Below are 19,659 nucleotides of genomic sequence, written 5' to 3'. Positions count from 1 at the left end.
GACAAAAATATATTTTCTTTTAATTGTTGGATGTCTGCTGCTTTTGTTTTGTGTCTGTTCTCTCTCTCTGGTCGTGTTTCTCTTTCTCTGTGTTTGTCTTTGATTTAAAAAACTGTTTTCTTAACATTTAGGGTTAAGTGGGATTGCTTGAGCCGGTGCTGCTCCTCCAGAGTGCAGGTTTCTGCAGACACATGGATGTCATCCGCATAGAGGTGGCACTCACACCCTGGCATCAGTCCAAAAGGTCAGTTATGTAGATAGAAAACAACAGTGGTCCTAAAATAGACTCTTGTGGCATTCCCTGGTCAGTAGAGCGGAAACTAGATTCAACCCCATTGACCTTGAAGCATTGCTGTCTGCCCTCGTTTTTAACCATAGAAATGTATTAGAGGACATTTTAGGGCTGGAGTTTGTTCATTAAGATCCTTTGGTCCACAATATCAAAGGGCTTTTTCAGGTCTAAAAAAGATTGCACACACAACAGTTTGTTTCTGTGTTGTAGTTTTTGCCTGGTGGATTGGTGTAAAGACAGCAGTTTTCAAGCACTGTGGAAATGTATTATTATCATTATTATTTATTTGATTGATTAGAAAGATTGAATGGGTGATTGTTCAAGTAAAGTATCTTGGTGTTTTTACGTTAAGGTCATGAATATCCTCGTGTTTGAGATAATCTTTTTCACTTTGTCACCAGACACTTCCTTGGTATTGAAAAGGTTAGTGTAATCCAAATGTGCGTCTTCTAGACACAGTGGAATGGAGTCAATAAAAAAGGTGTTAAAAGCATCTGCCATTGACTCATTATAATTCATCTGATTTCCATGCATTTTGTTCCATGTTTATTTTTTGTTTATATATTGTCCCTGTCATTTTAGGGTCTGTATTTTTGAGTGTGTCAACAAGTTGTACCTCATTACGATCGCTTTCACAGTATTACATGTGCTATTACTTTTGACATTTGAACAACTTGTACTTTTTGCAGTATTTTCAAAAGTATTAGTACTTTTTCCTCAGTGAAATAAATGGGGCATTATGAGTGTCTGCGTAATTCTTTAGACTTTATTTTTTAGGCTTTTGTGACGGAGCCAGTTGAGAGAGGGGGGGGGGAGGGAGACACTCAGTCACTTTTTAGTACGTTTCCTGACATTGAAAGTCATGTTATGGTCGGAGAGTAAGATACGCCTGAACTCTTCTATTTTCACTCTTCTCATTCACGTCGTTCTCTGTTTGTGATTTGAATGCGTTCTTTCCCCTCGTGTGACGCCTCTGGATTATGGCCTTGTGTATGAATCGTGCTCGACAAATAAACTTGCCCAAGACGCAGTGTAATAAGTGTGTAAGCCTGTGGGCGTGGCAGGTTAAGAGTTAAGATCTTATATGTTTTCTGCTGTTTTCCTTGCTAAAATACACGGCAGGACAATGTTTAGCAGCGTCTTTTGTTCTTTTCACGTGTTTCCACTCTCCCTGTGTGTCAAGCACAGAAACAACTCAAACAGAATCCACCTAAATATACATATGTAGACATAATATATCAATAAATGTACAACACAATATAAACAAACCCTCAAATCAATATAAAAATACAAATTCCCCGAATGCATGTAAATGAAATAGAAATTCATGTTAAAAAAAATCATTTATTACAAGTCTGTAAAGTCGATGAAAGTTAACACAATAACTGCTGATCACATGACACATTTTGATTGCAATATAAAGTCAAATCCAGACTCTTGAACTCTGTTGGTTTCGGTCAAAAGGACAAGTTTGATTTCTCTTTTTCTGGCATCACCAGATTCTTATGAAGAAAGAAGTCAAAATAAAAAGAGAAGTTGTTACAGTGTGATTTTTATATCCAGGTTTAACATTGAGGATGTTTTTCAAGGTTTTAATTCAAATATCCTCTACCATTATCAGAATCATTAAGGGTTTATTGCCATTGTCAATGAACAAAAGTCAAAAACAGAGGAACTTGTTGATTCAGTGCAACGTAAAACAATGAACAATGAATAAGTCAAAAGAGAAAGGATTTAAATCTGCTATGGGATAAAAATAACAATAAGCTATTAGATATAAAATAAATATAATAAAAATAGCTTAAAATGTACACACACATTTACAGATGTAGTGCAGAAAGTGAACAGAGAATGATACAATTATGGTTGAAGTGACAGTGTTTAAGAATTTTCAATTCAATTCAATTTATTTTGTAACGCCCAAAATCACAACAACAGTTTCCTCTGAGGGCGACGGTGAGAAACGGATTAAACAATGTCTGTGGGGACGAGGTACGATGTCCCAGAGTCCTCTGTCTTTAGACCCTCCTCCTGTCCTTAGACCCTCCTTCTGTCCTTAGACCCTCCTTCTGTCCTTAGCTCCTCCTTCTATCCTTAGACCCTCCTTCTGTCCTTAGACCCTCCTTCTGTCCTTAGACCCTCCTTCTGTCCTTAGCTCCTCCTTCTGTCCTTAGACCCTCCTTCTGTCCTTAGCTCCTCCTTCTGTCCTTAGCTCCTCCTTCTCGGGCAGGAAAAACTACAAAAAACCTCCTTGAGAAAAGTATAAACCTGGGTTAGTTCCAGATGAAGGAGGATGTGACTCTCACAGACGTGAGGGAGACTGGAGCTGGAGCCACTCTTCAGCAGATGAGGGACCGTCCACACGGGGCAGGGACCACTTCACCAGGTCCTCAGGAGTGAGACAAAGAAAAAGAAGGCGGTGAACAGTTTGCAAGTGGAATTAAAAAATAAATATTGTTTGATAGCATAAGTAGTCAGAAGAAGAAGAGGATAGTGCTCAAGCTGTCATACTTCCCCCAGCGTAGTTGCTGCTAGGGCAGCGGAGCTGAAGCTGTGGGTTTATCTTTATGTTCCTAACTACTCTGACCATAAGCGATTTAAAGAGGAACGTTTTAAGCCTGGACTTAAATGAAGAGACTGTGTCAGCATATTTAACATGGGTCGGGAGCTGATTCCATAACACAGGAGCTTGGTAGCTAAACGCTCTACCTCCTACAGTACTTTTAGAGACTCTTGGCACCACCAGAAGGCCGGCATTCTGAGAGCGAAGAGCTCTGTTTGGATGATATGGTTCTATAGCATCTTTGAGGTAGGATGGGGCCATGTCATTTATGGCTTTGTAAGTCAGGAGTAGAATTTTGAATTTGATTCTAGACTCGACGGGGAGCCAGTGAAGAGACTCCAGCACCGGCGTAATGTGCTCTCTTCTTTTAGTTCCTGTTAGTAATCTTGCTGCTGCATTTTGAACCAGTTGAAAGCTTTTTATGGAGCTTTTAGGACACGCTGCAAGCAGGAGTTACAGTAGTCTAATCTAGTCGTTACAAATGCATGGATAAGTTTTTCAGCTTCGCTTTTAGGCCGGACTCTTCTGATTTTGGCTCTTGTTGCGCAAATGGAAATAGTCTGTTTTACAAGCTTGATTTATATGAGCTTTAAATGAGAGCTCCTGGTCAAATCAGAATACTAACTATTTCCCAGGGACTGGGAAATAGTTAGTCCTGGTTCAATAACACCTACGTAGTCTGTGTTAAAGTCGGGTACACCAATAGTGGGTTGGACTTTTGCCAGAACAGTCATTTGTGACATTGCAGGCACAAGGAGTGGTGTCACCGTAATGGCATTGCAACTTAAACCACGGTTATGGTGGTCTGGTGAGCGCTGAGGGGCCGGTGAAAGTTTGGTGTAGAGGAGCGGGTGTCCCGGATAGGAGACACGGAGGGGGTGCGTCATTACCTCTCCCTGCCACGGTCACCTCTGAAGTGTTCAGAATGGTCATAACCATGTTTAGGAACATCACGGTGGGACTTTGTCCGGCACGGCTCACATCATGTCCCTGTTTAACATGCAACTTCAGAGTTGGAAAATCTCTGGAAAGTTTCTTAATGGCATCAAGCAGTTTGTGGCGCAATCTGCCGGGTTGTTTACATGTTTGGTGGAAACTATAGGAGACAGCTCTTCTCAAGTGTAGTCGCATATGGTGTGTTTGTCACTGGGAATAATAGCGTAAGGAGTCTAAAAACTTCTTGAGCACGTTTTCATTTCACATTCAACTGCCAGCGCATCTTCCAATGTCGCTGCGCCATGCTCGTGACATTTCGATTAGAGAATGGGGTCTAATCCGGCGACAAATCCCCTATAGCGTTCCATGGCCATGGCTTGCTTTCCATAGTTCGGAAAAGCTTCCAGCACTCACCTTGTAACTTCAGCAGCATAAACTTCCAACGGTTCTTTGGACAGGTGTTGTCTTGCATTGAAATAAGTTTGAAAATAAAGCAAAAATTATTTCCTGCCAAAAACGTCATTAGCATAGCTGCACATTGGTCATAGTCCTGTTTCACAGCTGGTGACAAAGATAGCTAGTATGCTAACGCATCTCCACTAAGGCGAGTGGGATGTATTGTAGCTATATCAAGCTTCTGTCCATCAGCGCAGGCTTTAACGGCTAGCTCCAATCTGGTTTTCTATAGAGCAAAACTTTCCATGTCCTTACCATCGACCAGCACCGCCATTAGCATGTGCGCCATTAGCATGTGCGCCATTAGCATGACGGCGTTGAAGGACGCCATCATCTGGCTCTTGCTGCGACATACTGAAAACACTGTCAAGATAAAACGAGCAGGTGGAACTCTGGGCCTGCACAAAAACATCCGCCAACAGTAATCTTGTATATTCCTGAACAAGTTAGCCACTGTTGAAGCTAGCTGACTTTGCAAATGAACGTAGACGAAAACAAGCCAGAAAAACGCTGCTGCCACCAGTCTGTCTCTGAACCCCCAGTCGCGGAAGGCTGTGGGCGTGGCGGGTTACAGTTAAGATTTAAGATGTTATGTGTTTTCTGCAGTTTTCCTTCCTAAAATACACGGCAGGACAGTGTTTAGCAGCATCTTTTTTATTTTCACGTGTTTCCACTCTTCCTGTGTGTCAAGCAAAAGCGCTGTACAGAAACAACTCAAACAGGAACCACCTAAATATACATATGTAGCAGGATAAATGAATAAATGTACCCGAAATAAAATAAGCACAACACAATATAAACAAACTCTTAAATCAATATCAAAATAAAAAATTCCCCGAATGCATGTAAACGAAATAGAAATTCATGTTAAATAAAATAATATATTACAAGTTGAAAACACACATATTCCATAGTCGATTGTAAAGTCAAAGTTAAAACAATAACTCTTAATCATTTTGGTGTTGAACTCTGTTGGTTTAGGTCAAAAGGACAAGTTTCATTTCTATTTTTCTGGCTCCACCAGATTCTGATGAAAAGAGGAAATTGTTACAGTGTGATTTTTATAACCAGGTTTAACATCTGAGGATGTTTTACCATTATAACCCTCATATCAAACAGATCTGTCTCTTTTGGTGAGAGACAGCAGATGTAGAAGCAGCTCTCAATGTTAAAATCCAGTCATCCCGATCCAGAGTAATACTGACCTGGTCTTTGATCATATTTCTGGATTATGAACCTGTTTTCAGCCATGAAAGTGTAGGCTGTAGTAGTGTTGTCCTCAAAGTTGAACCTAATTCCATCTGCGGTGTGTGAGGTTGTCTTTAATTATGTCTAGAGAAAAGGAGAAGGACACGTGGATTCTTCTCATGTGACTCGCTCACTAATAGGCTGACACACAGGTTTAAGTGTGAGCTTATTCTGAAACTTCTGAATTCCGCTAAAGTGGCCGATGTTGGCCAAGAGGACGTCCATGTGGGAGGGACAGCCAGTAAATTGGATTAGTTAATAAGAGTCAGCATCTACTCATTTAAGCAAGACCTTTTGGTTTGGTTTGACTGGGACTGAGTGAGTTTGTGCGTTCTTCAATCCACAGCAGCCAAAGTCACTCCACCGCTACCACAGCTCTCAGGTAAGACTGTACTCTGACCTGTATACCACACTTATACTGTACTCTGACCTGTATACTACACTTATACTGTACTCTGACCTGTATACCACACTTACACTGTACTCTGACCTGTATACCACACTTACACTGTACTCTGACCTGTATACCACACTTATACTGTACTCTGACCTGTATACTACACTTATACTGTACTCTGACCTGTATACTACACTTATACTGTACTCTGACCTGTATACCACACTTACACTGTACTCTGACCTGTATACCACACTTATACTGTACTCTGACCTGTATACCACACTTATACTGTACTCTGACCTGTATACTACACTTATACTGTACTCTGACCTGTATACTACACTTATACTGTACTCTGACCTGTATACCACACTTATACTGTACTCTGACCTGTATACCACACTTATACTGTACTCTGACCTGTATACCACACTTATACTGTACTCTGACCTGTATACTACACTTATACTGTACTCTGACCTGTATACTACACTTATACTGTACTCTGACCTGTATACTACACTTATACTGTACTCTGACCTGTATACCACACTTACACTGTACTCTGACCTGTATACCACACTTATACTGTACTCTGACCTGTATACCACACTTATACTGTACTCTGACCTGTATACTACACTTATACTGTACTCTGACCTGTATACTACACTTATACTGTACTCTGACCTGTATACCACACTTATACTGTACTCTGACCTGTATACTACACTTATACTGTACTCTGACCTGTATACCACACTTATACTGTACTCTGACCTGTATACTACACTTATACTGTACTCTGACCTGTATACCACACTTATACTGTACTCTGACCTGTATACCACACTTATACTGTACTCTGACCTGTATACTACACTTATACTGTACTCTGACCTGTATACTACACTTATACTGTACTCTGACCTGTATACCACACTTATACTGTACTCTGACCTGTATACCACACTTATACTGTACTCTGACCTGTATACCACACTTATACTGTACTCTGACCTGTATACCACACTTATACTGTACTCTGACCTGTATACCACACTTATACTGTACTCTGACCTGTATACCACACTTATACTGTACTCTGACCTGTATACTACACTTATACTGTACTCTGACCTGTATACCACACTTATACTGTACTCTGACCTGTATACCACACTTATACTGTACTCTGACCTGTATACCACACTTATACTGTACTCTGACCTGTATACCACACTTATACTGTACTCTGACCTGTATACTACACTTATACTGTACTCTGACCTGTATACTACACTTATACTGTACTCTGACCTGTATACCACACTTACACTGTACTCTGACCTGTATACTACACTTATACTGTACTCTGACCTGTATACTACACTTATACTGTACTCTGACCTGTATACCACACTTATACTGTACTCTGACCTGTATACTACACTTACACTGTACTCTGACCTGTATACTACACTTATACTGTACTCTGACCTGTATACTACACTTATACTGTACTCTGACCTGTATACCACACTTATACTGTACTCTGACCTGTATACTACACTTACACTGTACTCTGACCTGTATACTACACTTATACTGTACTCTGACCTGTATACTACACTTATACTGTACTCTGACCTGTATACTACACTTATACTGTACTCTGACCTGTATACTACACTTATACTGTACTCTGACCTGTATACCACACTTATACTGTACTCTGACCTGTATACTACACTTACACTGTACTCTGACCTGTATACTACACTTATACTGTACTCTGACCTGTATACTACACTTATACTGTACTCTGACCTGTATACTACACTTATACTGTACTCTGACCTGTATACTACACTTATACTGTACTCTGACCTGTATACTACACTTATACTGTACTCTGACCTGTATACTACACTTACACTGTACTCTGACCTGTATACCACACTTATACTGTACTCTGACCTGTATACCACACTTATACTGTACTCTGACCTGTATACTACACTTATACTGTACTCTGACCTGTATACTACACTTATACTGTACTCTGACCTGTATACTACACTTATACTGTACTCTGACCTGTATACCACACTTATACTGTACTCTGACCTGTATACCACACTTATACTGTACTCTGACCTGTATACCACACTTATACTGTACTCTGACCTGTATACTACACTTATACTGTACTCTGACCTGTATACCACACTTACACTGTACTCTGACCTGTATACCACACTTATACTGTACTCTGACCTGTATACTACACTTATACTGTACTCTGACCTGTATACTACACTTATACTGTACTCTGACCTGTATACTACACTTATACTGTACTCTGACCTGTATACTACACTTATACTGTACTCTGACCTGTATACCACACTTACACTGTACTCTGACCTGTATACCACACTTACACTGTACTCTGACCTGTATACTACACTTATACTGTACTCTGACCTGTATACTACACTTATACTGTACTCTGACCTGTATACCACACTTATACTGTACTCTGACCTGTATACCACACTTATACTGTACTCTGACCTGTATACCACACTTATACTGTACTCTGACCTGTATACTACACTTATACTGTACTCTGACCTGTATACCACACTTACACTGTACTCTGACCTGTATACCACACTTATACTGTACTCTGACCTGTATACTACACTTACACTGTACTCTGACCTGTATACTACACTTATACTGTACTCTGACCTGTATACTACACTTATACTGTACTCTGACCTGTATACTACACTTATACTGTACTCTGACCTGTATACTACACTTATACTGTACTCTGACCTGTATACCACACTTACACTGTACTCTGACCTGTATACCACACTTACACTGTACTCTGACCTGTATACTACACTTATACTGTACTCTGACCTGTATACTACACTTATACTGTACTCTGACCTGTATACCACACTTATACTGTACTCTGACCTGTATACCACACTTATACTGTACTCTGACCTGTATACTACACTTATACTGTACTCTGACCTGTATACTACACTTATACTGTACTCTGACCTGTATACTACACTTATACTGTACTCTGACCTGTATACCACACTTACACTGTACTCTGACCTGTATACCACACTTATACTGTACTCTGACCTGTATACTACACTTATACTGTACTCTGACCTGTATACTACACTTATACTGTACTCTGACCTGTATACCACACTTATACTGTACTCTGACCTGTATACCACACTTACACTGTACTCTGACCTGTATACCACACTTATACTGTACTCTGACCTGTATACTACACTTATACTGTACTCTGACCTGTATACCACACTTACACTGTACTCTGACCTGTATACTACACTTATACTGTACTCTGACCTGTATACTACACTTATACTGTACTCTGACCTGTATACTACACTTATACTGTACTCTGACCTGTATACCACACTTATACTGTACTCTGACCTGTATACTACACTTATACTGTACTCTGACCTGTATACTACACTTATACTGTACTCTGACCTGTATACTACACTTATACTGTACTCTGACCTGTATACTACACTTATACTGTACTCTGACCTGTATACCACACTTATACTGTACTCTGACCTGTATACCACACTTATACTGTACTCTGACCTGTATACTACACTTATACTGTACTCTGACCTGTATACTACACTTATACTGTACTCTGACCTGTATACCACACTTATACTGTACTCTGACCTGTATACTACACTTATACTGTACTCTGACCTGTATACCACACTTATACTGTACTCTGACCTGTATACTACACTTATACTGTACTCTGACCTGTATACCACACTTATACTGTACTCTGACCTGTATACCACACTTATACTGTACTCTGACCTGTATACTACACTTACACTGTACTCTGACCTGTATACCACACTTATACTGTACTCTGACCTGTATACCACACTTATACTGTACTCTGACCTGTATACTACACTTACACTGTACTCTGACCTGTATACTACACTTATACTGTACTCTGACCTGTATACTACACTTATACTGTACTCTGACCTGTATACTACACTTATACTGTACTCTGACCTGTATACCACACTTATACTGTACTCTGACCTGTATACTACACTTACACTGTACTCTGACCTGTATACTACACTTATACTGTACTCTGACCTGTATACCACACTTATACTGTACTCTGACCTGTATACCACACTTATACTGTACTCTGACCTGTATACTACACTTACACTGTACTCTGACCTGTATACTACACTTATACTGTACTCTGACCTGTATACCACACTTATACTGTACTCTGACCTGTATACTACACTTACACTGTACTCTGACCTGTATACTACACTTACACTGTACTCTGACCTGTATACTACACTTATACTGTACTCTGACCTGTATACTACACTTACACTGTACTCTGACCTGTATACTACACTTATACTGTACTCTGACCTGTATACTACACTTATACTGTACTCTGACCTGTATACTACACTTATACTGTACTCTGACCTGTATACTACACTTACACTGTACTCTGACCTGTATACTACACTTATACTGTACTCTGACCTGTATACTACACTTATACTGTACTCTGACCTGTATACCACACTTATACTGTACTCTGACCTGTATACCACACTTATACTGTACTCTGACCTGTATACTACACTTATACTGTACTCTGACCTGTATACCACACTTATACTGTACTCTGACCTGTATACCACACTTATACTGTACTCTGACCTGTATACTACACTTACACTGTACTCTGACCTGTATACTACACTTATACTGTACTCTGACCTGTATACCACACTTATACTGTACTCTGACCTGTATACCACACTTATACTGTACTCTGACCTGTATACCACACTTATACTGTACTCTGACCTGTATACTACACTTATACTGTACTCTGACCTGTATACTACACTTATACTGTACTCTGACCTGTATACTACACTTACACTGTACTCTGACCTGTATACTACACTTATACTGTACTCTGACCTGTATACTACACTTATACTGTACTCTGACCTGTATACTACACTTATACTGTACTCTGACCTGTATACTACACTTATACTGTACTCTGACCTGTATACTACACTTATACTGTACTCTGACCTGTATACTACACTTACACTGTACTCTGACCTGTATACTACACTTATACTGTACTCTGACCTGTATACCACACTTATACTGTACTCTGACCTGTATACTACACTTACACTGTACTCTGACCTGTATACCACACTTATACTGTACTCTGACCTGTATACCACACTTATACTGTACTCTGACCTGTATACTACACTTATACTGTACTCTGACCTGTATACTACACTTATACTGTACTCTGACCTGTATACCACACTTATACTGTACTCTGACCTGTATACCACACTTATACTGTACTCTGACCTGTATACCACACTTATACTGTACTCTGACCTGTATACCACACTTATACTGTACTCTGACCTGTATACTACACTTATACTGTACTCTGACCTGTATACTACACTTATACTGTACTCTGACCTGTATACTACACTTATACTGTACTCTGACCTGTATACCACACTTATACTGTACTCTGACCTGTATACTACACTTATACTGTACTCTGACCTGTATACTACACTTATACTGTACTCTGACCTGTATACTACACTTATACTGTACTCTGACCTGTATACCACACTTATACTGTACTCTGACCTGTATACCACACTTATACTGTACTCTGACCTGTATACTACACTTATACTGTACTCTGACCTGTATACCACACTTATACTGTACTCTGACCTGTATACTACACTTATACTGTACTCTGACCTGTATACCACACTTATACTGTACTCTGACCTGTATACCACACTTATACTGTACTCTGACCTGTATACTACACTTACACTGTACTCTGACCTGTATACTACACTTATACTGTACTCTGACCTGTATACTACACTTATACTGTACTCTGACCTGTATACTACACTTATACTGTACTCTGACCTGTATACCACACTTATACTGTACTCTGACCTGTATACCACACTTATACTGTACTCTGACCTGTATACTACACTTACACTGTACTCTGACCTGTATACTACACTTACACTGTACTCTGACCTGTATACTACACTTATACTGTACTCTGACCTGTATACCACACTTATACTGTACTCTGACCTGTATACTACACTTACACTGTACTCTGACCTGTATACTACACTTACACTGTACTCTGACCTGTATACTACACTTACACTGTACTCTGACCTGTATACTACACTTACACTGTACTCTGACCTGTATACTACACTTATACTGTACTCTGACCTGTATACTACACTTATACTGTACTCTGACCTGTATACTACACTTACACTGTACTCTGACCTGTATACTACACTTATACTGTACTCTGACCTGTATACTACACTTATACTGTACTCTGACCTGTATACTACACTTATACTGTACTCTGACCTGTATACCACACTTATACTGTACTCTGACCTGTATACCACACTTATACTGTACTCTGACCTGTATACTACACTTATACTGTACTCTGACCTGTATACTACACTTATACTGTACTCTGACCTGTATACTACACTTATACTGTACTCTGACCTGTATACTACACTTATACTGTACTCTGACCAAGCTGATCACTGACGGTTAGAAAAGACAGAACCTCATGCTAATCGGTGGCGGAGTGGATAGCACATATGCCCATCATGTGGACTGCACATAATTAAATAAAACCTACGGGCAAAAGAATCCTCTTGAAAATAGGACTAAACCTCGATCTCAATTAAAATTCAATGATTTGCTCAGCTGTTTATTTATTATTCAGCGTTTAATTTGAAGAGTTGTAGAGAGTTATAAACTTCAGCTGTGGAATAATGAGAAGTATTAGGCCATTGATTGGATGTATTGGGATCACAAGACTTTGCCTCAGACAGATAACATTGTGTGGAGCTGCAGGGCCCAATCAGGAGAATCCAATTTCCCAGCGGTCATCCTGCAGATGGACAAGCGCTGCCTCAGACCTCTGAGTGCTTTCACGTGTCAGAGGAGGTCACTACAGGCCCGGTCAGGACCAGGCCTGCATCAGCCTGGACCCATCACATGATCCTGAACAACTGAGGCCATTTGTTTTCAATTAAATTTGGGAGTATTTGTTCCATTCTTTCAGACGTAATTCAGGTTTTTATACAATAGTCCACATTGGGTGATAGTAAAGGGTCTGTATGAGGCACAGTCCAGTCGGCCCTTCCTCTATCAGGGGGTATCAGGGATATGATTTTAAAAGTTAAAAGTCATGCAAAGGATGAAGTGTCTTTCAGAGCTTTTATACCACTCTGAGGTGAATCTGTCACGCCCCAGGGATGTATTGTTTTTTTTAGTCTTTTAATTGCACTTCGACTTTCCATAGCTTTTGGTTTTTGTTTTTAATCTAAGTTTTATTTAACCAGGAGAGTTCCATTGAGATTAAAAGCCTCTTTGACGCCCTGGCCAGCAGTTACACAGCTACAACAACATGAACATTAAAAGAACTCAAGAGAATCATTTGCACATAATTGATGCTTTCAAGTTGAATTTAAAATCATTTACGGCCGGAGGCTGGTGCACACAGAGCCATAGTGATACCGGAGCTGCGGGCCCCCACGTGACATGCACAGAGGGCCCTAAATCAGCCCTAAAACTATTTGTTCTTAGTTTTTCAAAATAAAACACAATAACAAACTGAACATGACCAGAGAGCAAAACATTTATGAAAAAATAGATTAAATGAGTCCAGAGTGGGTCAAATTTGTCCTTTTCCAAATTAAGTTTGAATGTTTTCTTTTCCATCTAGTTCCTGTTATTATGTCCGTCCAGTCCTTGGTCGTCGGGGTTTTTTTGTGTTATCTATTTCTTTGTTAAGGCTTTTTCCCGCTCTGGGCTCTGATGGATGGATGACACAAATTGGACCGACAATCATTGACTGGACTAACATTGTAATGGACATTCAGAAAATGGAAAAACTCACATTTGGCCTAAATTTGAATATAGATACATTTAGCGGACTCTGGGCTTTAGTTTCTATGTTTTTGTTGGATGTTTTGTATCTGTTGTTGTTCTTTGGTTTTGTTTTGTTCTTTGTTCATCATTTTATTTATTCTTGTCATTGTATTTTTTAATTTAAAGAATATATATTGTAACTTTAACTACTTACTGCTTGTGTAAGTCACATGTTTTCTTTTGTCTCATCCTCAGGTTTGTACTTGACACAATGAACCTCCTGGACTACCCCATCCCAGAGCTGGATGTGACCTTGCAGGAGGTGAGCCGAGTGCTGCAGCTTACACTCCCCCCGGACCTGTACCTGGAGTACAAAACCACACTGGATCAGCAGAGGGAGCTACTGCAGGATGCTCAGCAGAAACTATCCTGCATAGCGGCCGGTCAGGAGAACTGGGTGACAGAGCAGTTTAAGAAGGCCTTACTGTCATGTGCTGACCCCCTGCCCACCTCCACGGCTCTGCCTGTGGTCCTGCTGCCCTCCAAAGAGAAGGCCTGCTCCCAGCTGAGCAGGGCAGCTGCTCTGTTGTGGGCCGCTGCCAGGCTGTGCCATGAACCTTCGTTACTGGAGGGAAACACAGCCATGGAGCGTACACAACAGTCTGAGGCTTTCTCCGCCTGCAGGCTCCCTGGTACAGCCCAAGACCAGTTTAAGGTAAACTTTGACCAGCAACACTTAATGAAATGCTGATTTACAGTTAATTCACAATGTAATGGTGTTGACTATATTTCAGGTTTATCCGGACAGTCTCCATGCTATAGTGACGTGTGCAGCTGGAGTCTTCCCTGTAGACATCCTGTGGCGTCCCAGTCCCGAAGGACCCATGTGCGCACGCTCCTTCACTGACATCTACTGTCAGCTGGCTCAGGTGCTGGCTCAGCCCTGTGTTGGGGACCAAAATGGGGCTTTGACGGTTTGCAGCCTGTCGGGTCTGGAGCGGAAGTCCTGGGCTGGTATCAGGGAGCAGATCCTGGGGCAGGGAGGTGTAGCTGCAGCAGCGCTGGAGGTCATGGAGAGGGCTGTGCTCACTCTCAGTCTGGAGGAGAGTAGTGCACCTACAGAGCTGGCTGACATCCTCAACGTAGTGAGGCTGGGAGCAGAGGAGGGGCCCTGCCTCAGATACTACGACAAGGTCTGCAAACACACTTATCAGTCTTAACAGTCTTAACAGTCTTATCACACTTATAATAAAAACATTTGTTGTTTGCTGTTTTTTAAAGGTGACTAACTTGGTGGTGTTCAAGGACAGTACAGCTGGGATGTTGTTCGAGCACACTGGAGTAGATGGGATGGTGGCCTGTCTTGTGACTAAGGGGGTTTACGATCTGTCCGAGGCTGTGGACTTCAGTCGAGTCCATGATGACTCTCAAAATCTCAATGGCTCCGCCAATTCTGTTCTGCCAGTGTCTCTAACACTGCCCTTAGATGGTGTCAAATATTCTCAACCAAGCCCAAACCAAAAAAACACTTACCCTATTCTTTCCTTTGACCTGCCATCCTACCCTGATGTGCTGGCCACTCTAAGTGGGCACAGGGGCCTGTATGATGCCTGGATCACCTTCTCATTACAGCTCTCCCTGAGGCAGACTCAAGGGGAGTCTGCTTCCAATCACATCCTGGTCACACCCACCCATATGCGCCACTATAAACATGGGCGATGTGATCCCACCTACTCACTCACCAGCCATTCACGCAAGCTGACTGATGCAATAGCCTCCTCTATGAGCCCCGATAAATCAGTCCAGTGTAGTTCTGACCTCTTACAACTCTTCCATGTTGCATTTCTTGAGCACAAAACTCTGATCAAAAATACTAAAAACGGGCAAGGAGTGGGGCCTCATCTTGCTGCTCTCCGGAGGTCATTGCCCTCTGACAACCCTCTAAGGAGGTTTTTCAACCCTTTCGGCTGCCCCTCTGTGTACCTCTCGGGTACACTGCTTGATGGTGTGGAGTGCATTGTTGGCAACGTCTACGCTCCAAACCAACTCTCAGTAACGTACTTTGGAAAGAAAGACAAAGTTCGCATAATGCTGAATGCAAAAGGGACCTTTACTCAAACTTTGGAGGTTCTTAAGGAAAACTTGAAGTCAAATCTGCAGTTATTCCTGGTCATAGCGCTGAAATATTCCATTGTCTGTCAGATGGGGGCTCTGGAGTGTCTTCAGCCAAAAAGTCAAACTGATAAAATGAATGGAGAATTGGGTTATAGTACAAATATTAGCCAAAACAATCATGATTTTGCCTCCACCGAAAATCCTGGCTACACGTTGTTAATCCACGGTGGTGCTGGGGAGGACATGATGCTGAAACCTCTGGTAGTCGAGATGATAGAGTTTGCTTTAGAGACAGCTTTAACTGTTGGATCTCAAGTTCTCCAACAAGGTGGCAAGAGTGTAGATGCTGTTCAGAGGGCAGTGGAGGCACTGGAGAACTGCTTCCTGTTTAACGCTGGTAAAGGCTCGGTATTCAACAAGGAAGGAAAGAATGAACTGGAAGCTAGCATTGTAGACGGTATGTCCATGAAGTCAGGGTCAGTTGCCTGTGTGGAGCATATTAAGAATCCAATCAAAGCAGCTCGGAGTGTTATGGATAAATGCCAGCATGCACTTCTTGTAGGACAGGGGGCAGAAGAGTTTTGGCAAGGGCAGGAGGAGAGGGACAAACCGGTGGAGCCCAAGTACTTCCACACATATACAAGACAAGGACAATTGACTGCCCTGATCAGTATTGACAACAAACAAAAGAACAACCATCCTCAAACAGTTGGGGCAGTAGCTTTAGATATTGGGCAAGGTTTAGCCGCGGCAACCTCTACTGGTGGGCTAGTGGGTAAGTTAAAGGGGCGCATTGGGGATACCGCGGTGGTAGGGGCAGGTGTGTATGCGGACAACAGTTTAGCGATCTCCTGCTCTGGTGATGGCGATGTGTTTCTCAGACAATCGGTTGCGCAGAAAATAGCTAGCCTCTACCACTACAAAGGGTACAGTCTGAGGCAGGCTTGCAGGGAGGTGATAGAGGATAACCTGAAAGGAGTTTGCGCAGGGGTGATCGCTGTTGACCATAAGGGTGATGCCGTAATCGAAACAAATGCCAGCGTAATGTTCGTGGGTTCAATGGTAAACAGTGTCCCTCGAGTAGAAGCGCTTAGACCCATGAAAAATGTCTCGCACGTAATTTGGGAATCCGATAAGCTTGTGGCATACCTGCACCCCAACCCTTGGATACCAGGCACAACTGTTCTGACCAGAAAAACCTTAAGTGGGGCAGAGAGCATTTTTAATTTACCACTTGCTGACTATGTGGACATGCTTGAGGCAGCAAAGATTGTGTCAAACTTATTGTGTCAGCGGTTTCCAGTGCAGCGCTGTTCTCTTGTTTTTTACCCATCACATGATCACCCAGCACAAATCAGACTACTGCCCTTACATGGTCTTTCATCCAAATGGCAGCCTTGTCTAGCAGCCGAAGAAGAATTCAATGCCTACGACACTGGCATTTGTACATCAAAAAATGGTCCTAAATGGAATGCTGAAGAACTAAACAAAGTCCAAGCTAAGATAAGAAATGGCTTACCGACACCGAATGCACCACCTTGCTTTGACTTCCATGGTAACCCCGAGCATGATAACATCTTCAGTCACATTGTCCGTGGAGTGCAGCAGCAGTGGCGAGTTTGGGAGGACAGCGAGCACGTTGCGTTTCTGACCCCATACCCAAACACTCCCGGGTTGACTGTTGTGGTGCCACGAAAACCCTTGTCAAGCGATGTCTTCAGCCTAGAGAGTGATGACTACAAGTCTTTGATCTTGGCGACTTATAAGGTAGCCCGACTTGTTCAAGAAGGGATGCAAGCGCGAGGTGTAGCTATGATCTTTGAAGGATTACAGATTGACTATGTTCACGCAAAGCTGATGCCTCTGCTTTCTGCTCCAGATGGCACCAAGCCAGCTAAAATACAAGCAGAATCTATCAAAATCTACCCTGGATATATATCGTCCATTGATGGTCCGTGTGCAGATTTAGACAGTCTGAAAACAATTCACACAAAAATTACACAGTGCAAACCTCCGCATTCATGGCAGCTTCCCTTCTCACATGCGACAACTGCCATCAATAGCGAGTGGTATCGAAATCTGTTTCAAATCCAAAATACTCTCTTCCACAGCACAGTAGAGTATTTCCACAACAACTGCCAGTACTCTTACGCCCTTACACCTTTAACAACAGACACGATCTCTTCACCCATGGGTCTTGGCTCAGATTCCGAGCCTGTGTTGATTAACCTCTTGGGTCATGACGTTTACCTGGCTGACTCCATGCAGTTTGTCCTTGAGTACTTCCTTCGATTTCAGGATGATCTTCCAGGGGCCTACTATATATCTCCCAGCTTTAGAGGGGAGGACCCTGACTCCACTCACTTGAACCAGTTCTACCATGTTGAGTGTGAACTGCTGGGCAATATGAACAACGCTATTTCTGTTGCAGAGGGATACATTGCTCATCTGACCAAGGCTATGTTGAAAAAGCACTCCAACATTATCCTCAAAACTGCAGGTAGCATCTCTCATGCCACAGCTATGCTCAGTAAGCTGGAAGGAAAGACTCCATTACCAAGGGTGTCACTGGACGATGCCATTCCCATGATGACATCTCCTGATTGCCTAGAGTGGGTGCAGGATGGTCAACCGCAATTCGGTCGAAAGCTCACCCGGAAAGGAGAACATCTTTTGATGGAGAAGTTTGGTGGCGCGGTGTGGTTGACAGAAATGGACCACCTGGCTGTTCCTTTTTACCAAGCATACGTTGAGAGTTCAGGGCGGAGCAAGGCCAAAGCTGCAGACCTACTGATTGGACTTGGTGAGACAATAGGGCTAGGAGAACGTCACTCCAAACCAGCCATGGTCCAAGATGCCCTCAGACATCATGCCGTTCCTGAGGACTCGTACAAATGGTACATAAGTATGAGGCAGGTAAAGCCCCTCCTCACCAGTGGGTGGGGCATGGGCACTGAGCGTTACCTGTGCTGGCTGCTGCAACACAATGACATCAGGGATTTGCACATAATCCCTCGAATGAAAGGAATGAAGTACATGCCTTGATACAAAATATTCAAAGAAATAAATAATATCCAAATCCCATGATATGGCATAATCAGTATATTCACTTCACAGTACAATTGTATTGCCAGTTTGTGCTGTTTTCGCAAACTATGCCCAGTCACAGCGACAAAAAAATACATTTGACAATTTATATTGTAAACCTTATCAATCAAAACTCTTGCTACTGCCATTTTGTTTGACCTTGTGATTATGGGATTTTTAAAGTTTTTGTTCAAATTTCAAAATTGATTAAAGCTGGTGCCATTTTATTTCTGTTAAAATATACTTTCTGTTTAAAAACACTTTTGCATAAAACTTATATATTGAATGTAATGTAGTGAATTTGACTATTACTGTGACGAAATGAAGCAAAAGAATATGACTTGGAAAAAAATATGATTATCATCTTTCAAATATGTTTTTTCTATATGTATGTTGTGATTTATGTAATAAAAAATCTTAAAATGTATATGTGGC

At 41.7% G+C, this 19,659-nt stretch overlaps 1 protein-coding gene across 1 annotated transcript; it reads left to right on the top strand.

Annotated features, from left to right (window-relative positions):
• The first annotated feature begins 5,792 nt into the window (after window positions 1-5,792).
• On the top strand, window positions 5,793-19,381 carry LOC140361266 (uncharacterized). The gene is made up of 4 exons (XM_072447019.1): window positions 5,793-5,877; window positions 14,278-14,737; window positions 14,817-15,215; window positions 15,304-19,381. Exons 2-4 carry the CDS (start codon window positions 14,294-14,296, stop codon window positions 19,180-19,182), a joined length of 4,722 nt encoding a protein of 1,573 aa, XP_072303120.1. The 5' UTR covers window positions 5,793-5,877; window positions 14,278-14,293; the 3' UTR covers window positions 19,183-19,381.
• The last annotated feature ends 278 nt before the right edge of the window (window positions 19,382-19,659 follow it).

This window comes from Eucyclogobius newberryi, unplaced genomic scaffold (genome assembly GCF_026437365.1).
Source record: "Eucyclogobius newberryi isolate DKJ021-1_F unplaced genomic scaffold, fEucNew1.0.hap1 SCAF_15, whole genome shotgun sequence".
NCBI classification, from domain to species: Eukaryota; Metazoa; Chordata; class Actinopteri; order Gobiiformes; family Gobiidae; genus Eucyclogobius; species Eucyclogobius newberryi.
Note: the sequence above shows the minus strand (reverse complement) of the source record. Positions and strands in the feature narration are given on the sequence as shown.